Genomic DNA, 18322 nt, shown 5'->3' with positions numbered 1-18322 from the left:
ATGTTCGATTTTAAATATTACTATGCTCTCAAAGACGTATGTATACGTTTTTATTAATGTTTTTTTTTTTAATGCTAGAACATACAGAAGGCTTTGATGCAGCCTCTGAACTGAAGAGAATGCTTGAAACAATGGTAGAGTATAAGAGATCAACCAGGGCCATGTTGCAAAAAAGCTCCTTTTTCCCCTACTCTTTTAAACAGATTTGTGAATAATGATGAAATGTAGCTATATTCTAACGCTAATTGCTGCCAAACAGAGTCGGGGTCGATTATTTATTTTGAGGTCATGTTTGTAAATGAGAATTTGTTCTCAAACATTTTTACCTGGTTCAATAAAATATTTATTTATTTTTATTTTTTTAACTATTGGGTTTTCTGTATTGGGTTTATTGTAGGGTAATGTGGCAACCAGGGTATCATGAAACTGGGGTGTAATTTCCCCAAAAAGTATTATTTATTAACTCCAAATCCATCTTTCGTCATCTAGTTATTTTTTCACTATTCCTACTTTCTGTAACATTTTTTGTTTGTTGGCGTGCCATGAAGGTTGAGAAACTGCTTTACCGAGCTATCGCACCTTTTGGTAATTTGGACTTGTATCTGCCTCGTGCGCAGGTGTGCAAAGTGCTGAATACGACCACCATCAGCTGCTTCGCGCCTTCGCTGCAGTTCGAGTACGACGGCGGCCAAGCGGAGAGCGTCAAGCACGTGGACGAGTTTGGCTTTGTTTTCAACAACGTCCAAGCGTTGCTCACCTACAGCAACAGCAGCTTTGTCTACTACCCCAACCCCTACCTGGAGCCCCTCAGCCTGTCTGGCATCCTGGAGCAGAAACCGGGCGCTCCCATCATCCTAAAAGTACGTTAGCGGCTATCGAGTTGTAGACATGAACGCAATTTGGGGTGGTGGTTAGGTTTTTAGGTGTCGTGTAAGGTAGTGGTTAGGGTACAGGTTAGGTTTAGTCAGGATTTAATTGAGGGTTGGGATCAGGGGTAGATGGTTAGGGTTAAATTTGGTGTTTAAATTAAGGTTAGTGGTTAGGTGTTGGGATTTGGGGTTTAGACTAGAATTAATGTTACTGACAGAGATTAGGGATCAAATTGAGTTCAGGGTTAAGTTTACACAGGTTTGTGATTTGTTCATATCCACTGCAGCGAAAAAAACATTTCATCAGCCATCCAACTTTGGCATAGTTGTCTTTATCCATTGTGGTGTTCCAGGTTGCTTGGTAACAGCAGAGTCGGGAATAAATAATCACAATTGTCTTTGCGGTTAGAGGAGCTGACATTTTGCTTTCAATTTTTATCTTTCTGCCATTAACTTTACCAGACTCATACTAGACTACATGTGTATATTCATGATAGAGTAGTTAACGTATTCTTAATTGGAAATAAAATTATGGTTGGACCAGCCAATTTTTTCACTGGTCAACACAAAAAAGTCTGCAACGGAAATGCTGATCAGTTGAGTGCTTTTCCCGTCACTGATGACAGTAAAGGCCTAAAGATGCATTATCTTCCTGGATTATCAAAGGGTGTTTTCCAGGATCAATAAACCTAATCCAATTAAGTCATCTTCCATTCATGTTTCAGGATCACAACATAATTGGCTGCTTCCTCAGTCTCGCAAACCTCCTCTCACAAAAAGCATCCTGGGCCAACCACGGCTAGTCATTTTTAATTGCTGTCCGTTTTGGCTTGCAGCATTTATTATTTCTTAGCAGGGCTACAATTTCAATTTATACACTCCACAATTACAAAATCAGCATAATCGTTAAAAAAAAGATTATTAATACAAATTTTTTTAGTTGTTTAAATTTATACGTGTGCACCTTTTTTAAGTTTTAAAATAACAAATTTAATAAATTTTGTTTCATCCGAATGGAACTTGCATAATTATAGTGTTTCAAAGAAATGTATTTGTCTTAATGTATTTTATTTGTTTTTTTACATTTAAACATTGTCTTGTTTTGTACCAAAAAATAAATTGTCCACAGTGCTCAAGCTTCACTCCAACTTCAAGTTTTTGCCAAAATAAATAAATAAGTACATAAATTATGTTGGTCCAAAAGAAACTTACATGTTTATAGTGTTTAATTTTTTTTCTTATTGGTCTTAATATTTTTAAATGCTTAAACATTTTCTTGTTTTGTACCCAAAAATAAATAATTGTTTGAATAATCGGGATTTCAATCATTGCCAAAATAATCGTGATTATTATGTTTTCCATAATCGAGCAGCCTAATTTCTTAGTTTCATGAATTCCAATTCATCATATACTAAACACTTTGAAAGGTGGATTTAAGGATTATGTGTACATTTAAGACTTTTCAGGGATCAGAGAACACCTTGTACAATCTGGCGGTATATTCTCCAAGAGAGCTGATGAAACGAATTAGCCAAAATTTGCATCGTAAACATTTAATTGAAATCGGAACGCAGTAAACAACATTGAATTCAGGGGGTCTTTCATTTTGCAAAATGGGTTTTAAAGAATTAGTCCAGATTAATTCTTATCCGCGATGATCATTTATATGCTAATGCAATTCAGCAGTAATCAAATTAGCAGCCCGAGGCTGCATCTGCTGCACAGTGAGAAAAACCTTGGCGCCCGTTCAGCAGTTTTTAAATTTCTTGCTTTTCGACGACGCAGGGTCGCAACCTGGTGCCATCGGCGTCGGGCGGCGCCCGGCTCAACTACACGGTGCTGATCGGGGACACACCCTGCTCCCTCACAGTGTCCGACACCCAGTTACTCTGCGAGCCGCCCAACCTGACCGGCCAGCACAAAGTCCTGGTCAGTCTTAACGTGTCGCCGTCTGGCCATGGCGTCTGATGACTTGCATGGTGTGGATGTGGGTCAGTGCACATTTGCCATGTTGCTGTGTTTTGTGGGTCAACGGAAGGCTTTGTCTCTTGTCATTGTGTGTCATTTACGGTCTGCTTGCCAGCCAATTGCAACAGCACTTCCCCCCCCTACACAATTATTGACAGGCGCACTTGCACAAATTGGAAAAAGAGCTTGAAAACCACAGCAAAACTAATCTCAAGCGACTTTAAAGTTTTCCAAAGACTACAAGGCCACGGGCAAAAGAAACGATCCATGGCTGGCTTGTATTACTCCTGCTACACAGAGTCTTAAATTTTTACTTTGAGAGGGGATTTTTTTTTAAAGTACCGGTATATAGCCAATAAAGAACCAATGTCCCCATACAGAGAGGTTTGCTACTAATACCAAGTGGTCTAGTGGTTGCAAAGTGGATAAAATACAATAAAAGCCCAACATTCTTCTTCGAGAGAGAGAGAAGTGTGAAGCCCATTGATAAACGATATCCAACATAATAAGGCCTGGATAAGATACGTTCCTAGCCACTTATCAAACAATTTACCAGATTGTCTTTAAATCAATATTGCTTGTAGTTGCTGAGCTTTTTTGGTACAGTTTTATCTCTACAAAGTGTCCAGTTCTTTTCCTATGGTGGCGACAAATTTGTACAAAGTAGATATAAAAAGTCTTCACACCCCTGTTTAAATGCCAAGTTTTTGTTGATACAAAAAAAAATGAGACTAAGATAAATTATTTCAAAACTTTCCACCAGCGTGACCTATATATAACCTGTACAATGCAATGGAATTTTATTTTCAATCTTTTTCAGAAGGGAAGTGGGATGTGGCTGTGTGCAAAATAATACCTGCCATCATTTAAAGTGCCTCTGATTAACCCCAAATTAATTTCCAATATTCCAGCAGGCTTTTCCTTAAATTTTTTAGAATTTCATTTACCTTTTCTAAGGTCCCAATTCCAATTGAAGAAAATTTGCGGGATGAGCAGTGTTGTTTTGTGGCAAACTTCTGGATTTTGCATAATCTAGTAATAAAATAAATGGAAAAATTCAAGTAAGAAAACATTCAGGCAAAAGTGCAATCTAGCTCTTTAAGTGGTTTATTTAGTTTTATTTGCCAAGCTCATTTTTCCTCTTTCCAGTATCAGCTCATTGTCTAGTGATAGAGTTTCAACCCTCAAGACTGTGAGGTTGTGGGTTCAATCCCTGGCTGGGTCATACCAAAAACAATAAAAATTGGACCTGTGACCTCCCTGCTTCATATGCAGGCTAAGTTGGCCAAATGTAAATGAATTTTTAAGTTTTTTTAGTTATAAATTTTAAGAAAATAGTTATATCTATTACAGCTTGAAAATAAACGCAATTTTACTTGTTTTAGTCTGAATATACTATTTTCAAGACCACTGTGGTTGATATGGGCACAGTATTATTTTTTTAAATATTACAGGTAAATTTAAGACAAAATTAATTGTTCTGTTGGCAGATAATTTTGCCTTATGGAAATAATAATTTTCTTATTTTACTATATTTTATTCTTAAATGTTCTACTGTCCTTTTTGCAGTGTACGGCTTCCACGTCAAACGCAATAGTAGTTTACAGTGTGCCACACTTGGAAGAGTTTGTGTGGAATTCAATAATAATATTGAGGCTGAATACCCAAACTCAAAAGTGTTTCCCTATTTTGAACTGATTTCTCTTTGGGTACGCCACACCATTCCATATTGTCTTGTCCAGGTCCAAGTGGGAGGACTTCACATCTCTCCGGGCGAGGTCCACATCCGCTCAGACAGCCTCCTCACGCTGCCCGCCATCATGAGCATCACTGCTGGGGGGGGGCTGCTTCTGGTGGTGGTGGTCATCGTCCTGCTGGCCTACAGACGCAAATCGCACGAGAATGACCTGACCCTAAAGCGGCTGCAGCTGCAGATGGACAACCTGGAGTCTCGAGTGGCTCTGGAGTGCAAGGAGGGTGAGGAATGCCAATTTGGAATAAGTGGGAACATGGGAAGGCATGCCACAAGATGGCACCAAAGCCCTGCCTCATGGGAAAGTAGTAACTTGTCGAGAAAGTATATTGAAGTGATACATCTCAACTAGGTTTTTTAGTGGAAGCTGGGTCGTTTGTAGAACCTTGGAAGTCTTACAGGCAGTGTAAAACAGGCTTGAGGTCGGTGTATAATTTGGTGGAATTCTCAAAATTCTGACTGTATTTCTGTGCTTTGTGAAGCCTTCGCGGAGCTGCAGACGGACATCAACGAGCTGACAAGCGACCTGGACCGGGCAGGCATCCCCTACCTGGACTACCGCACCTATGCTATGAGGGTTCTCTTCCCTGGCATTGATGACCACCCTGTGCTCAGAGACCTGGAGGTGAGATACATCCAAGGTAACATTTGAAAAGCCCTCACATCTCCACCTTAAGTCTCTGATATACAACGGAGGCTATAGCTTGAGTATTCTTGGCCGCGGCTGTCAAAGTGCTGTCAAACAGAGCGACGTAAGCAAACGCTAGCTGGCGCTTGGCGGTTTGTCTTGGGTTTGTTTCATGTCGCAGCAGCTGGTGGAGTTTGCAGCCTCGCGCCGACTTTCAGCAGTGCTGTCAAATCATCCGGTGCGACCGCCAATCCATCTTCTCTCTCAAAACTTTTCAAAATATACTTTTTGTAGTTATTTTAAGGCAGCGCTTGATGTGTTTTCTCATGTAAAGTTCTTTTTATGCATTTTTGGGAGAACACCAAGCCTGTAGCCAGGAGTATTGACAAGGATTTAAGATGAAACATTTCCTCTTTATAGTCTAGTCATGATACACTGTAAACCAAATAAAATAAATAATAATAATAATAAATAATGGATAGACGAAAGTAATGTAGTTGACCCCCGCTATTTGTTGGGGACAGGGACCAGGCCGGCTCGCAAAGGCAAAAATATGGGATTAATTGATGCCCACTAAAATGGATTTGAGAAAAATAAATACATTCTAAAAAATAAAAAAAAATTTTTTTTAATTTAAATAAAAAATTGATGATATCCACAATAAATGTTTTTCACAAAAATAAGGGGGTGACATGGGAAAAAAATACTCAGAAAAAAAAAAATAATAATATTGTTAAAAGGGGGGTAAATAAAAAAAATAAAAGGATGGAATTCGTGGAAAACGTATTTTGGTTGCACAAGGTGAAAGGTTTTGATTGATTTTTGGATGTTTTCCCCCCACACCCCATAACAAAAAAAAAACCATAACCCAAACTTTATAGAGGCACCCAATATAATTGGTGCAGAACCAGATAAAAGTGTAGAACAAAAATAATAATAATAATTTCACAAGTGCCGCAGTCCCTTGTCGAAACCAGCAGATGGAGCCGCGTTGAAAAAAAGCTTCTTGTGTGCAGAAGCGGACACACTTTGCATTACCGCCACCGGGCCCAGTTTTAGCCACGCCCCCCAAAAAATCAGGACACTAAAATGGTGAAAAACAGTTTCGCGCAATACCTCCTACATTCCGTACTATATAGTTCTTCACCTTTGCACATTATCAGCAATTATATTTCAAACGTGTAACACATTTACAGGGTCTTTAAATTAATAGAACACATTGCAAAGGCACACTGAAAGATTACAAACATGTCTCTATCTCAATTGATAACAAACAACTATTTTTACATTCTCATGCGGTCTGTCGTGTCCATCCTGAGAGATATTTAAATTATCTCTGGTATAAATCAAAAGCGTTCAAACGCTTCGGCTCCCTGGATAACACAATCAAGCAATTTCATCTAAAGAGCGCGATGGGATGATGCGTGCAGGTGCCAGGGAGCGGACAGGCGAGCGTGGAGAAAGCCTTGAAGCAGTTTGCGCAGCTGGTGAACAACAAAGTCTTCCTACTGACTTTCATTCGCACGCTGGAGCTGCAGCGCTCGTTCTCCATGCGGGACCGGGGCTACGTGGCCTCGCTCATCATGACGGCGCTGCAGGGGCGGCTGGAGTACGCCACCGACATCCTCAAACACCTGCTCTCGGACCTGATAGAGCGCAACCTGGAGAGCAAGAACCACCCCAAGCTGCTGCTGCGCAGGTAAGCCGGCGTACTGCACTTAAGGGAAAATGTCATGGCACTACTCGCAATGGAAATTATGATTTTTAAATGACACGCTTCATGAAGGTGAAGGCTTTTCAAAAAATCCGTGAATGGGCCATCGCACTTAAAATGTCCACAATAGATGTCGTACGCAAAAAAAGTTTCACAGATGTAGCATCTCTCATCCAACTGTTCTGCCTGTCAACATACGTCACTGGCATAGATAGATGAACACAATACTGTACAGACGCTCCCCAACTTACGAACGAGTTACGTTCCGAGCGATCATTCGTAAGGTGAATTTGTTCGTAAATTGCTTCAGTGCTATATTTTGTATTATAATTTATGTTTAAAGAGAATACGTACAGTACTGTACTACGTATGTTAGAGAGAGAGAGCGAGAGACACAAACAGTATGTACATGTACGTAATAAGATAAATAAAATGAAGTTTAACTTACTATTGGAAGATGTACTCGATGCTTAAGGATTTGATGGAGGAGGAGGAGGAGGAAGAGGAGGATTTTATATCATGAGAGGTTCTTCGTCGTCGCTGGAATGGGCTTCAAAAGTTACTTCCTCCTCCGTAACTTCAATGTAGGAAGAAGTTGAGGGTCGCGGAGAAGAAGATGAGGGTTGACGAGTATCTTCCTTGGAGGATTTACTAGAAACTGGCCGAAAGAAGCGATCTAACGACGATTGCGCGGTTTTCTTCTTTTTTCATCATAAATGATGCGGTAGCACTGTATGGCATCATTCAATTGATTTGCAACCTTTGTGCAACGTTCAATATTTGGGTCTTGCTGCTCGAAGAGTGCGATGGCTTTATCTATGAGCGACAGGCGTTTCTTCTTCTTCCTCCTCCTCGACACGTTGCTGAGCCTCCAATGCTGGGTGAGCTCTCACAGCGCCAAGCGTCGGTATTAGCGGCGGAAAGAAGCACTACAGTACTCGGAAAAAGGTGCGCAATACAAAATCTAACTTGCAGCATCTCTTTCCGAACATTTTTTGACATGCGCGCAGACATGTTCGTATGTACCGTTGTTCGTAACTCGAATGTTCGTAAGTAGGGGAGCGTCTGTATACTGTATTATTTAAAAAATGGGGCGTTTGCAATTGAAAAAAAAAAACATTTTAGTCATACATGAGTGAAATGATGTGTGAAACAAACTAAATAAATCAGCCCTCTTCTGGCGCCATCTTGTAATGTAGCCTACCACTGTTTTGATTTTTGAGAAACCACCATGTCAAACAGCGACAGAATGTGTGACTGACGAGGTGTCAACCCTTTGCCATGCACTCACGGACACATTCATAGCAGCCAGGCACATCCCTGCGGCCTCACGCTGACCTGTTACCTTGGGCCCCAGATGCTTTGCTGATACAGGCTGTGTATTCACCTTTTGTAATTAAAAAAAAGAAAAAGAAAAGAAAACACATACAAAAACGCCCAACACTCTAATGCCAACAACTGACTAGCAAACAGAAGCAGAGCGAAGGGACCTCAGACAGGTGAAAGGATTTAGAATACAGAATTAACATTTCTGCTCCATGAGTACATTTATCAACTTTTTGATTGATTGTACAAAAAACAAAACTTAAAACTGGTCAAATTTTGTGATATATTAGTACCTCCCATTACACATAAATCATGCTACCGGAGCAGACGTAGCTAATGTTGACCTGAGCACAGTGCTAACGCTAGCTTAATATGCTAGTGTTGCTTTTTTGTTGAAACTGGATAAACTGTGAATGTTTATCGCGACTGCCCATTCATAATTGAATGCCGTCATCAATGGCCATGCTTCAGAACTGCCCTCATGTACGGAAGTGAGGGTATAGTGGTTCGGGGGTGGGGGGTTAGTGAAGTGATGCTACATTGAAAACTTGCTAACAGTTCTAACAATCCTTTTTTAAATGAAATGTAGTAATTTTGCATGGCAGATAAAAATCTCCCAGAGACCACTAATGCCATGATATACAGTAGTTATCAGTAACTGGTCTAGGATACCTATTTCTAATTGGGGCTCAGTTTGTCAAAGTACAAGCCCTGAAATTCCTCCAAAATGGCGACTTCCATCCAAATTGTCCAACTTTCTGTTCAATCTTCGGCATTGGTCTTTTGAGACTTTTTCTTTTGTCCTGGTGTTTTGCCACTTTACATTTCCCGTAAGCTCAGCCGTTAACACATCTGCGTCTTCTCCTGTTCTTTCTTCTTGCTCATTGTGTGGCATTCCTAGCTCCCCGTCCTTCTTTGGTGATAACAACACCTGTCAGAAGTGTAGCTAATTTGCCGCAATGGGCTAAGATTAGTTAGAGGACCAGCTCTGCACCTTGAAAGGTCATTGTTTAGCAGTGCTAGTTATTCCGCTACACCTTGTAGCTGAGCAAAGACAGTTAGCTTAGCACCTAACATTCCCTCTGTAATTCCAGAGCAAAGTGCGGGGATAGGTGAGTGTTCAACATGGATGCACTTTTTTTTTTTTTTTTTTTTAGCTCAGAGCTGGTGGTCAGACGTGCATTTTCACACTGAGGCAGATACGACAACGTCATCAACAATCATTAGCGCAATTGGTCCAAATCTAAACTGTAGGATAGATTTGTACCGTCTACCACATATTTGCAACATGTTCCTATTAGTAACGAGGGCCACCTGGAATGGAATCCCACATTATCTTAACCCGCCTCCTTCAGCGCCATTCGTCTTTTAGCATTGGTAATTCATCATGTATTGTTCTTTCCGGTCTAAGCCCTTTCCATGCGCTTCTGATGGGTGAGTAACTGGGTCAAGTTTAAGGCACGCCAGCCTCTCTTCAGCAGTGTGTAACCACCATTTGAGAACCCAAGACGTCGGGGCGCCTGAGCAGACAGGTGAAGGACAGCAGCGCTTGCAGTGATGGAAAGAGTCAGGGCCGACTGGAACGGGATGACAAGCTAATGGGGGAGAGCGAGTACAGCGGCGGCAGAGTCCTTGTCAGTCTCGCTTATCTTCCATGTGCCACTCATGAAATATTCGTCCGCTTCTTCCGCTGTCACCTTTCCTCCCGCATCTTTGGCTATCTCCAGATTGTTTTCCCAGCGGCGCGGCCGGCCTGCTGAATGCTTAATGACTCGTTTCTTCACCACGGGGGCTCCGTCAATCTGAAGCGAAGCTCATTAAAAAGAAGTGTAAACAGCGCACAAAGACATCTGGACACATGTTCAAGCAGCCCAGTGGTGACGCACAGCTGTCCCTCCTGTAGACGATGTCTTTGAATACACCAAAAAGTGAAGCACTCTTGCTCTTCTGAGGCCCAGCAAGTGGATTCAGGATTTCTTTTTTTTGCGCCGCAGGCTGCACATGTTGTGTCTTAGGTTCCCACACTGTCAGGCTCCTCTTTGTTGAATTAAATAGAAAAGATGCAGACAGCACTCAAAGCTCTCCCCTGGAAATGACACCGCCGCCCCTTTTGCTTCGCAGAACTGAGTCGGTGGCGGAAAAGATGTTGACCAACTGGTTTGCCTTTCTGCTCCACAAATTTCTCAAGGTAAGAAAACTGTTTTCTCACAACTAAGCAGCACATGTCAGAGCAGTACTTTTTACATATCAAAATTATTTGTACCATATTAATTATTGGCATCTCTCAATTAAAGAGTTGGTGACGCTAAATAAGAAACTTTATTTATTTTCAATATATTGACGTGCAGCATTGTACTTCCTGGTTTTCATTTGATTGCATTATACAGGTACTTATGGCCTAGTAGGGTTTTGTTCAGGCGTGGGCAAACTCGGTCCTCGAGGGCCGGAGTCCTGCAGGTTTTAGGTGTTTCCCTTCTCCAACACAGCTGAAATATGATCAGCTTATCAGCAAGCTCTGCGTAAGCCAGATAACGATCCTGTTGATTGGAATCAGCTTGTGTTAGAAGAGGGAAACCTCCGAAACTGCAGGACTCCGACCCTTGAAGAGTTTGCCCAGCCCTGGTTTTACTGTTACAATGACCAATGGGTGTAGTTTGAATTTGTCAATTGTGATTTGTAAATTATGTTGAAATACATCCAAGTTTAGGAAGAGTAAAATATAATACTGATAATGAATTAGCATTTTATCATAGCAAATCCCCAGGTTCACGTACACTATACATACTGTACAAACTATCTTCTACTCCTTCCCAGCTTTTCCCTATTTGGGGAGGCCATTTTGGATGAACCTTCTTCAAACAAACGTTCAGAGGATTTTCAGATTTCTCAGGAGCGGGAGTCCCCCCTTTTGAAATGATGGCTATACCCCAGTGTGTTAGCGTAGGCTGGACTATGGCATGTTTTGATTTATGACATCCCGGTTACATCAACGCCATACTAAACCGAACTCGTAAACAGAGCACCAGCTGTAGTTGATGAAGGTATTGCAATCTAATGCCTATTCCAATTTACATAGCTGGCGCAACCATCAACATACCACGTGACAAAAACACAGCCTGACAGAAAAAATGATTTTCTCAAAACTATTGCAGTGCACAATACTGGAGAACTCTCCACCCACCATATGTTTGATGTCTTTCTCGATGCCTAGAATCTTATATCAGCTCATCTCCTTCCCTCCCTTTCTATTTCTTCTTTCTCGCACCTTTCCCTCTAATCCATGGCGTGGGCGCTCGTCCAAAACAAAAAGGAGTCTGCCGGTGAGCCCCTCTTCATGCTGTTCTGTGCCATCAAACAGCAAATGGAGAAGGGACCCATCGACGCAATCACTGGCGAGGCGCGCTACTCCCTCAGTGAGGACAAACTCATCCGGCAGCAGACGGAATACAAGACGCTGGTGAGTCACAAAGGCAAAAAGAAAAGGCTGGAAAAAAACTGCAACAGACTGGCTTGATTCATATTTCGCTGTTTCACGTGTGATACCTCCAGGTGGTACGACGGCGTATTAGGGTCACCTAGCAAGAAAAATAAGAGATTTCAATTCTTCATGACGAGGTTTATAGTCGACTGGATAAGATTTAGAGCCGTCATTGCGATGACAGTAGACAAGAGCATCCTGTTTCGATAAGTTGACTTAATGTTGCCACGGCCATCTTGCTTCAGGATTCTTTGTTCAAAAGTCATTGAGATGACGACATTAAATCTTACCCCGGCGACTTAAATCTCGTCATGAGTTTAAATCTTGTCACTACAACTTAAAATCTTGTTGCAACGACTTTAAATCTCACCCTGATGACAAATCTCGTCGAGTTTAAATCTTGCCACAATGATTTAAAATCTCATCCTGACATTTCAAATCTCGTCCTGACGACTAAAATCTTGTCACGATGTCTTTAAATCTCGTGCCAACGATTTTAAATCTCGTCCCGACAATTTTAAATCTCACCATGATGACTTTAAATCTCATCATGATGACTTTAAATTTAACTGATGAATCAGTTGAGTGGACAGCGCATCTTACAGCTCATGGTGCTAAAATGATGCTGTAAGATATGAATACACTCTACATGTGCAATATGTCATGTGAGTGACTAGATCAATCCAACACGAGTGTGAGAGGAAGGGATGTGACATGGGTGTTAACATCTTGAATCCCTGAAGGCTGCAATGGATTTTTGCATTAACCTCCCCTATCAAGAAAGTGCAGCTACGATATTTGTACGTTGTTCGCTATTTCTAAAGCGATGCCATGATTGGAGTAAATGTTGCACGGCATCGTTTGTGTTCCCCCTACTCTGTTCCCTTCAACATCTTTGAGACGGTGATGAGGACAGGCGGGAGAGGGTGGGGTGGGGTGGGGGTTTGGTTGTTTTGTTCGCAGGAAGCAGGAGAGAGCATTGGTCACGTCACTCAAAAAGAGAGAGAGAAAAGGAGGCAGAGACAACGGAACAAATTGCCATTTAGTTGATGTCAAAAATAGAATTATAAAGCGGCATGTTATGAAGGCCATAATCCGCTCAAAGTCTTTGCAAATGTTTTCAGCAATTACCTTCACATGCATAATGTATTGAGAAATAAATCTATAATTTCACTTCACAGTGACTTTAAATAGAAATTGAGAACTTGAATCCAGCCCAAATGTCTAAAAATCATTTCTTTCTTCCACCTGTAATTGTATGATGCATTCTCACATATGTGATGTATATTGTGCAGACTACATGACAGACAACAGAATATAACAACAGCCCGGCCAGGGTTGTCTTCCCTGGATAGATTCAGGACAAATGTGCAGCATTCTCAGAAGTAGAAAGAAATTGCAGAAGTATAACAGCAGCAGGCGAGCCTAATAAAAGTGAAAAATTGAAACTGCTGCTGCTTTTGATTTGAGTTTGCTGCCAAGGTTAGCGAGGGCTTTGACATTTCCACAAGTATACAGACATTAGTGTCTGAGCTGTGGTTTTTTTCTTGTCTCTCCCAAGGAATTAATCCAATTGGACAAATCAGAGGTCTGGGTTTGCATACTTTAGTGCAAATAATGACACAAAGAGGATAAAATCATTACAAAAAAAGCAAAGTCTTAAGTGCCCCAAGTGGTTCTGGCAGCCTGCTTGGTAATTCAGCGACATTTTAGCAATGTTGATGCGGTCTGATGGCTCGTTTAATATGAGGCTGCCTGTTCCACTCCGGACCATCAGTATAACTAACTTTTCCCCAAGGCTTAAAGTTTCCGCTGGCGACAGGATGACACCTCTGTGATCACGGTGTCAGGCAGTCGGAGAGTGTCTCATTACTTGTTTAAAGCCCCTGCCAAAGCTGCACAGCCTCATCCTGGAGGTGTGAAATTACATTTCTGCCCCTGAGATCCCCTCTACCGGGACACTCTAGAGAGGAACGGCTAATGAAAAGGACTTAGCCGGGGAGTAACAGCCGCCTCTTTCTCCCTCGTCTGTACCGTATGGCCAGACGCTCAGCTGCGTGAACCCCGACAACGAGAACAGTCCGGAGATCGCTGTCAAGGTGCTCAACTGCGACACCATTACCCAGGTGAAGGAGAAGATCCTCGACGCCGTGTACAAGAACATGCCATGCTCCCAGCGACCTCGAGCTAACGACATGGACTTAGGTGAGGCTTCTGGAATCTTGAAATTCCATAACTAGGCCTGGTAACAAGGCCTGGTTCTGAGAACCAGCTATAATGTTGTTGGATCAAACCATGCTCATTCAATCATTTTCCCACATATTCATGGATTTGCACATAGTTGGGATTAAGAGAAATGCTAGGTGGATGTTTTCTGTTAACCACTCATTTCTACCAGGAAGAGTTTACTGATCGAACACCGTCTGAGTAGACGCTACAGTATATTGTCTGCCCTTTTCACTGATCAGGAGGGCTTTTGGTGAATTCACTGATGATCGATGTAAAAATGTAAAGCTGCTGATCGTAGAAAATTGAATTTCTAATCGCTACTGCCGCCTGTGGCCGAAAAATGAAACTACACACCCCCCTTCTTCATGTACACAATGCGCAAGTGACATCACATCTGCAGGCAAGAGGCGGGAAATTCTGACCCAAATCCATTCAGAAAACTATTGGCCAGAGGCTTGCAGGTGTGTCAGCTAAGGTGTTAATCTACTAATTTGAAGATGTTTCAGTCATAAACGGTCAAATAAAAAGGCTATTGAAATGATATTTTTGGGGCAAATTGAGATTAAGGCTGCTGGTCAGTAAGCATTATGGGGTGTCTTTTCAGATGGCCGTGCTTTGCACTTTTTGTCATATTTGAAGATAGACTTGCATATTTTGCAAATATACCGCTGTCGTTTTTAGATAAAATTCCCAGCTCCTGATGTCACTAAGTAATTAAATAAATAAAAAGACAAAGTAATAAAAAAAAGACAGCAGTGCGCTAACCTGATGCGCAAGGACCAAAATGAGTCAATTCGTGGACGTCACATAATCCGTGTAAGGGCCAAAACTCCCTCAGATGTGTCACCTTCACTATTGACTTTCTCCACACACTGCAGAGTGGCGTCAAGGCAGGACAGCTCGCGTGGTTCTTCAGGATGAAGACATCACCACTAAGATCGAGGGGGACTGGAAAAGACTCAACACACTGCTACACTACCAGGTAGGCAAAAAATGTCGGTTTTCCTTTGTTTTGTTAGTGAGCTGATGGCTGGCAGATCGGCAGTCTAGGATGAGGATTTATGTTTCTTTGTTGGTCAAATGTTGGTGTTGACTCACGAGTTGGAGCCGAATGATAGTTGGAAGTCACACGACTTCAAACAGCAGAGAGTAGAAAGATGAAAACATTCTGACGAGAGAGGAAATTACCTCTAATCTGGCCAAGGTCTAGTTTTGCGCTTTCGATTCTAATCTGCCAGTCAGTCGCTTGAGAAAGAGAATTTATATTTTATGTGTATGTAAAATATTAATAATTCATTTAACAAGAAAATAACTAATCTAATAAAATACAAATTTGTTAAAAGCATGTATTTTTTATTTTATTACTATTTTTATGATACTGAAAGCTACACTTATGTTAATGACTGATTGTGTAAGCCTGAAATGTCGATTAGTTGAGCAGTAAAGTTGACTCCAACCGGTTCAACCCCTACTTTTCAGAATGCAGCCTAGCGCACACTACACCCGCTACCATTTGGCATCATCACGCAACTGTCAACATACACAAAAAATCAAACGTTACCTACCTTTGACTTTACAGGTGACAGATCGCTGCGTGGTGGCTTTGGTGCCCAAACAGATGTCATCGTTCAACATCCCGTGCTCGGCCAGCTTTCCAAGAAGTATCAGCAGATATGGTCAGTACTGTCAACGAAACACAAATAAACTTTAACATGTTATCACAACAGCATCATTTTTAGTCAGACAGCTGTATGACAACATTTGTCAGTTAAAACAACAACATGGCGCAAAGAAGATAAACCCATCAAGATCAACTGGCAACTGAAAATGGTTAGTGGTAGAGAGCAAGAAGTCCAACACAAAGCACGGTGAACCAAAGTCAAATCAAGAAATCCCATCACTATGTAGAGACTACAACAATGTCAATGAGACCATTCAAAGTGGTGCAAACGGGACGGCACAATAGTCTTTGGTGAACAAAATGCCAACTGTCTGACATTTGACCCGCCAGGCGTGGACATCCCCTTCCGCTCCACGCCCACCAGCCCCGACAGCCCCCACTCCCGCGTGCCCATGCTGACCCCCGACTTGGAGAGCGGGGTCAAAGTTTGGCACTTGGTCAAGAACCACGAGCACGGCGACCAGAAGGAGGGCGAGCGAGGCAGCAAAATGGTGTCGGAGATTTACCTCACCAGGCTCCTGGCGACAAAGGCACGTGTCACTAATAATGAATTCATCAATTCATATTAACTTTGCTTTTTTTTTTAAATTAAATAATTTTTTATTCACATTTATGATAATTAAAATAATAATTATTATTATTGTTATTAATAAAATAAATAATAATTATTATTATTATTGTTGTTATTAATTTTAATAATTTTAATTTATTTATATTATTATTATTATTATTATTATTGTTTTATTTTATTTTTTTTATTTTTTTTCTTTATGTACAAGTTACTGTACACAAGTTATTTTGGGGAGTTATTTTATTTGTATTTTTTTTTAACGTAATTTTTACTTTATTGAAGTCAAACACACCCATCTATCTTAAAATTTAATTTAATTTATTTTATCAATTGAATAACAATAATACATTTTTATTCATATACTATTTTAATACATTTACTCTTTACACCAATAAGAACCATTGGTCTCCACTGTAGACTGGCTTGCATTCAAAAGCACAGTTACAGTCAAACGAAATTAGAACATTTTACATAAAACTGCGAGAGAGAAGAAAACATTGCATAGACACTAAATGATCATAATGTATCCAAAAGTGCTAATTCTGTTTTAATGTTATCTTCAGGGCACGCTGCAAAAATTTGTGGATGACCTGTTTGAGACGCTGTTCAGCACCGTGTGCCGGGGCACCGCCCTTCCGCTAGCCATCAAATACATGTTCGACTTTCTTGACGAGCAGGCCGACAGACACGGCATCTACGACACGGATGTCCGCCATACCTGGAAGAGCAACTGGTGAGTGGCGTGTTTTTTTAAAGTAATCATCCACTCAAGTGTACTTTATAAACCAAAGTATCAACAGCAGGAGCACTTCTTCTGGCTTATTTACATGCGAAGAGGACAAAAACACCGCATTTGCCTGCTCACACTCGCCTCCAATGAATATAAATATTTAGATTTGAATCATCAGCACAAAGCTCTCCAGTCAAGAGTGTGAATTTCAAAGCAAGGTTACATGAATGCTGTTTAGTTCTCGGCTTTAACTAACCGCATCTGTTGACCTTCGACTATTATTCCGCTAGCTGTCGTTTCAGGGTAATTTCAAGATTAAAAACATATATATTAGGTTTATGAATTACTGGCGGCCAGTCCAGGGTGTACCCAGATTCTCTCACCAAAAGTCTCCTTCTCATTCACTAAATATGACCATATTATATTTGTTTTTATTAATATAAATTTTGAAATATTTATGGTAAAATATTACATTTTGATTTCAACCCTTAGCTAAATGTCTGTTAGTGTTAAAATCAAAAACACAAATTGTAACTGTATCAAATATTTTAGCTTTACAAGGAAAATCTAGCAACATTGCTTATTGCATTTTTTTAAGACTTATATGTTATTGAGCTTATATTTTTTGAAAACCAAAAAGAAGTCTTTAGACCCATTATATAAGTGTTAGAAATATCTAGGGACGGGCGAGTACTGATACCGGGCTGCTACCCCACCTTATTTTAAAGTATCGTGACTCGCAATAGCAGCCGATACCAGTAAGTCAAAAAGAAAATGTGCAATTGTGGGTATTTTAGTAAGAAACATGAAATCGGCGCACATGATTTACCTTGGCGGGGCCACATAAAATAATGGATCTGGCCCCTGGGCCTTGAGTTTGACACCTGTGATTTATTGTCTTCTATAAACCTACCTAACATGCATGTTTTTGGAATGTGAAAAACCCAATGAAAATATTTAACATGACATGTCACTCTAAATTGAATCCGAAGAGAAATTGTTACATACAACAAGTTTATTCCCTCTGTTTTTCCCCAGCCTTCCCCTGCGCTTCTGGGTGAACGTGATCAAGAACCCGCAGTTTGTCTTCGACATTCATAAGAGCAGCATTACGGACGCCTGCCTGTCTGTGGTGGCCCAGACCTTCATGGACTCGTGCTCCACCTCCGAGCACCGTCTGGGCAAAGACTCGCCCTCCACCAAGCTGCTCTACGCCAAGGACATCCCGCACTACAAAAGCTGGGTGGAAAGGTAGGATTTTCTGCGCGTGACCCAACATGTCGCTGAACAACTTGTAAATACAAGAGCAGAGAGATGAGTTCAAAGTATGTGACATGTGCGATGCCAGTTTACGCAACCGGGTTCGATTAAAAAT

At 41.1% G+C, this 18322-nt stretch overlaps 2 protein-coding genes across 2 annotated transcripts in view; one reads left to right on the top strand and one right to left on the bottom strand.

The window, feature by feature from the left end:
* The window catches only part of LOC144056210 (olfactory receptor class A-like protein 1), a 159504-nt gene that overhangs the window by 107827 nt on the left and 33355 nt on the right, over positions 1-18322 (bottom strand). The window contains exon 3 of the mRNA XM_077572763.1: positions 15531-15648. Coding sequence (XP_077428889.1) covers positions 15531-15590 — 60 coding nt within the window. The 5' untranslated portion in view covers positions 15591-15648. The remainder of the gene's footprint in view (positions 1-15530; positions 15649-18322) is intronic.
* Positions 1-18322, top strand: part of LOC144056209 (plexin-A2-like) — a 104858-nt gene that overhangs the window by 80789 nt on the left and 5747 nt on the right. Inside the window, exons 18-30 of the mRNA XM_077572762.1 lie at positions 618-860; positions 2655-2798; positions 4580-4814; positions 5073-5215; positions 6649-6917; positions 10380-10446; positions 11569-11715; positions 13782-13941; positions 14844-14947; positions 15545-15641; positions 15977-16176; positions 16781-16950; positions 17986-18198. Of these exons, the coding sequence (XP_077428888.1) occupies positions 618-860; positions 2655-2798; positions 4580-4814; positions 5073-5215; positions 6649-6917; positions 10380-10446; positions 11569-11715; positions 13782-13941; positions 14844-14947; positions 15545-15641; positions 15977-16176; positions 16781-16950; positions 17986-18198 (2192 nt within the window). The remainder of the gene's footprint in view (positions 1-617; positions 861-2654; positions 2799-4579; positions 4815-5072; positions 5216-6648; positions 6918-10379; positions 10447-11568; positions 11716-13781; positions 13942-14843; positions 14948-15544; positions 15642-15976; positions 16177-16780; positions 16951-17985; positions 18199-18322) is intronic.

This window comes from Vanacampus margaritifer, chromosome 8 (genome assembly GCF_051991255.1).
Source record: "Vanacampus margaritifer isolate UIUO_Vmar chromosome 8, RoL_Vmar_1.0, whole genome shotgun sequence".
NCBI classification, from domain to species: Eukaryota; Metazoa; Chordata; class Actinopteri; order Syngnathiformes; family Syngnathidae; genus Vanacampus; species Vanacampus margaritifer.
The sequence above is the reverse complement of the archived record's forward strand: the minus strand, read 5'-3'. Positions and strand labels throughout refer to the sequence as shown.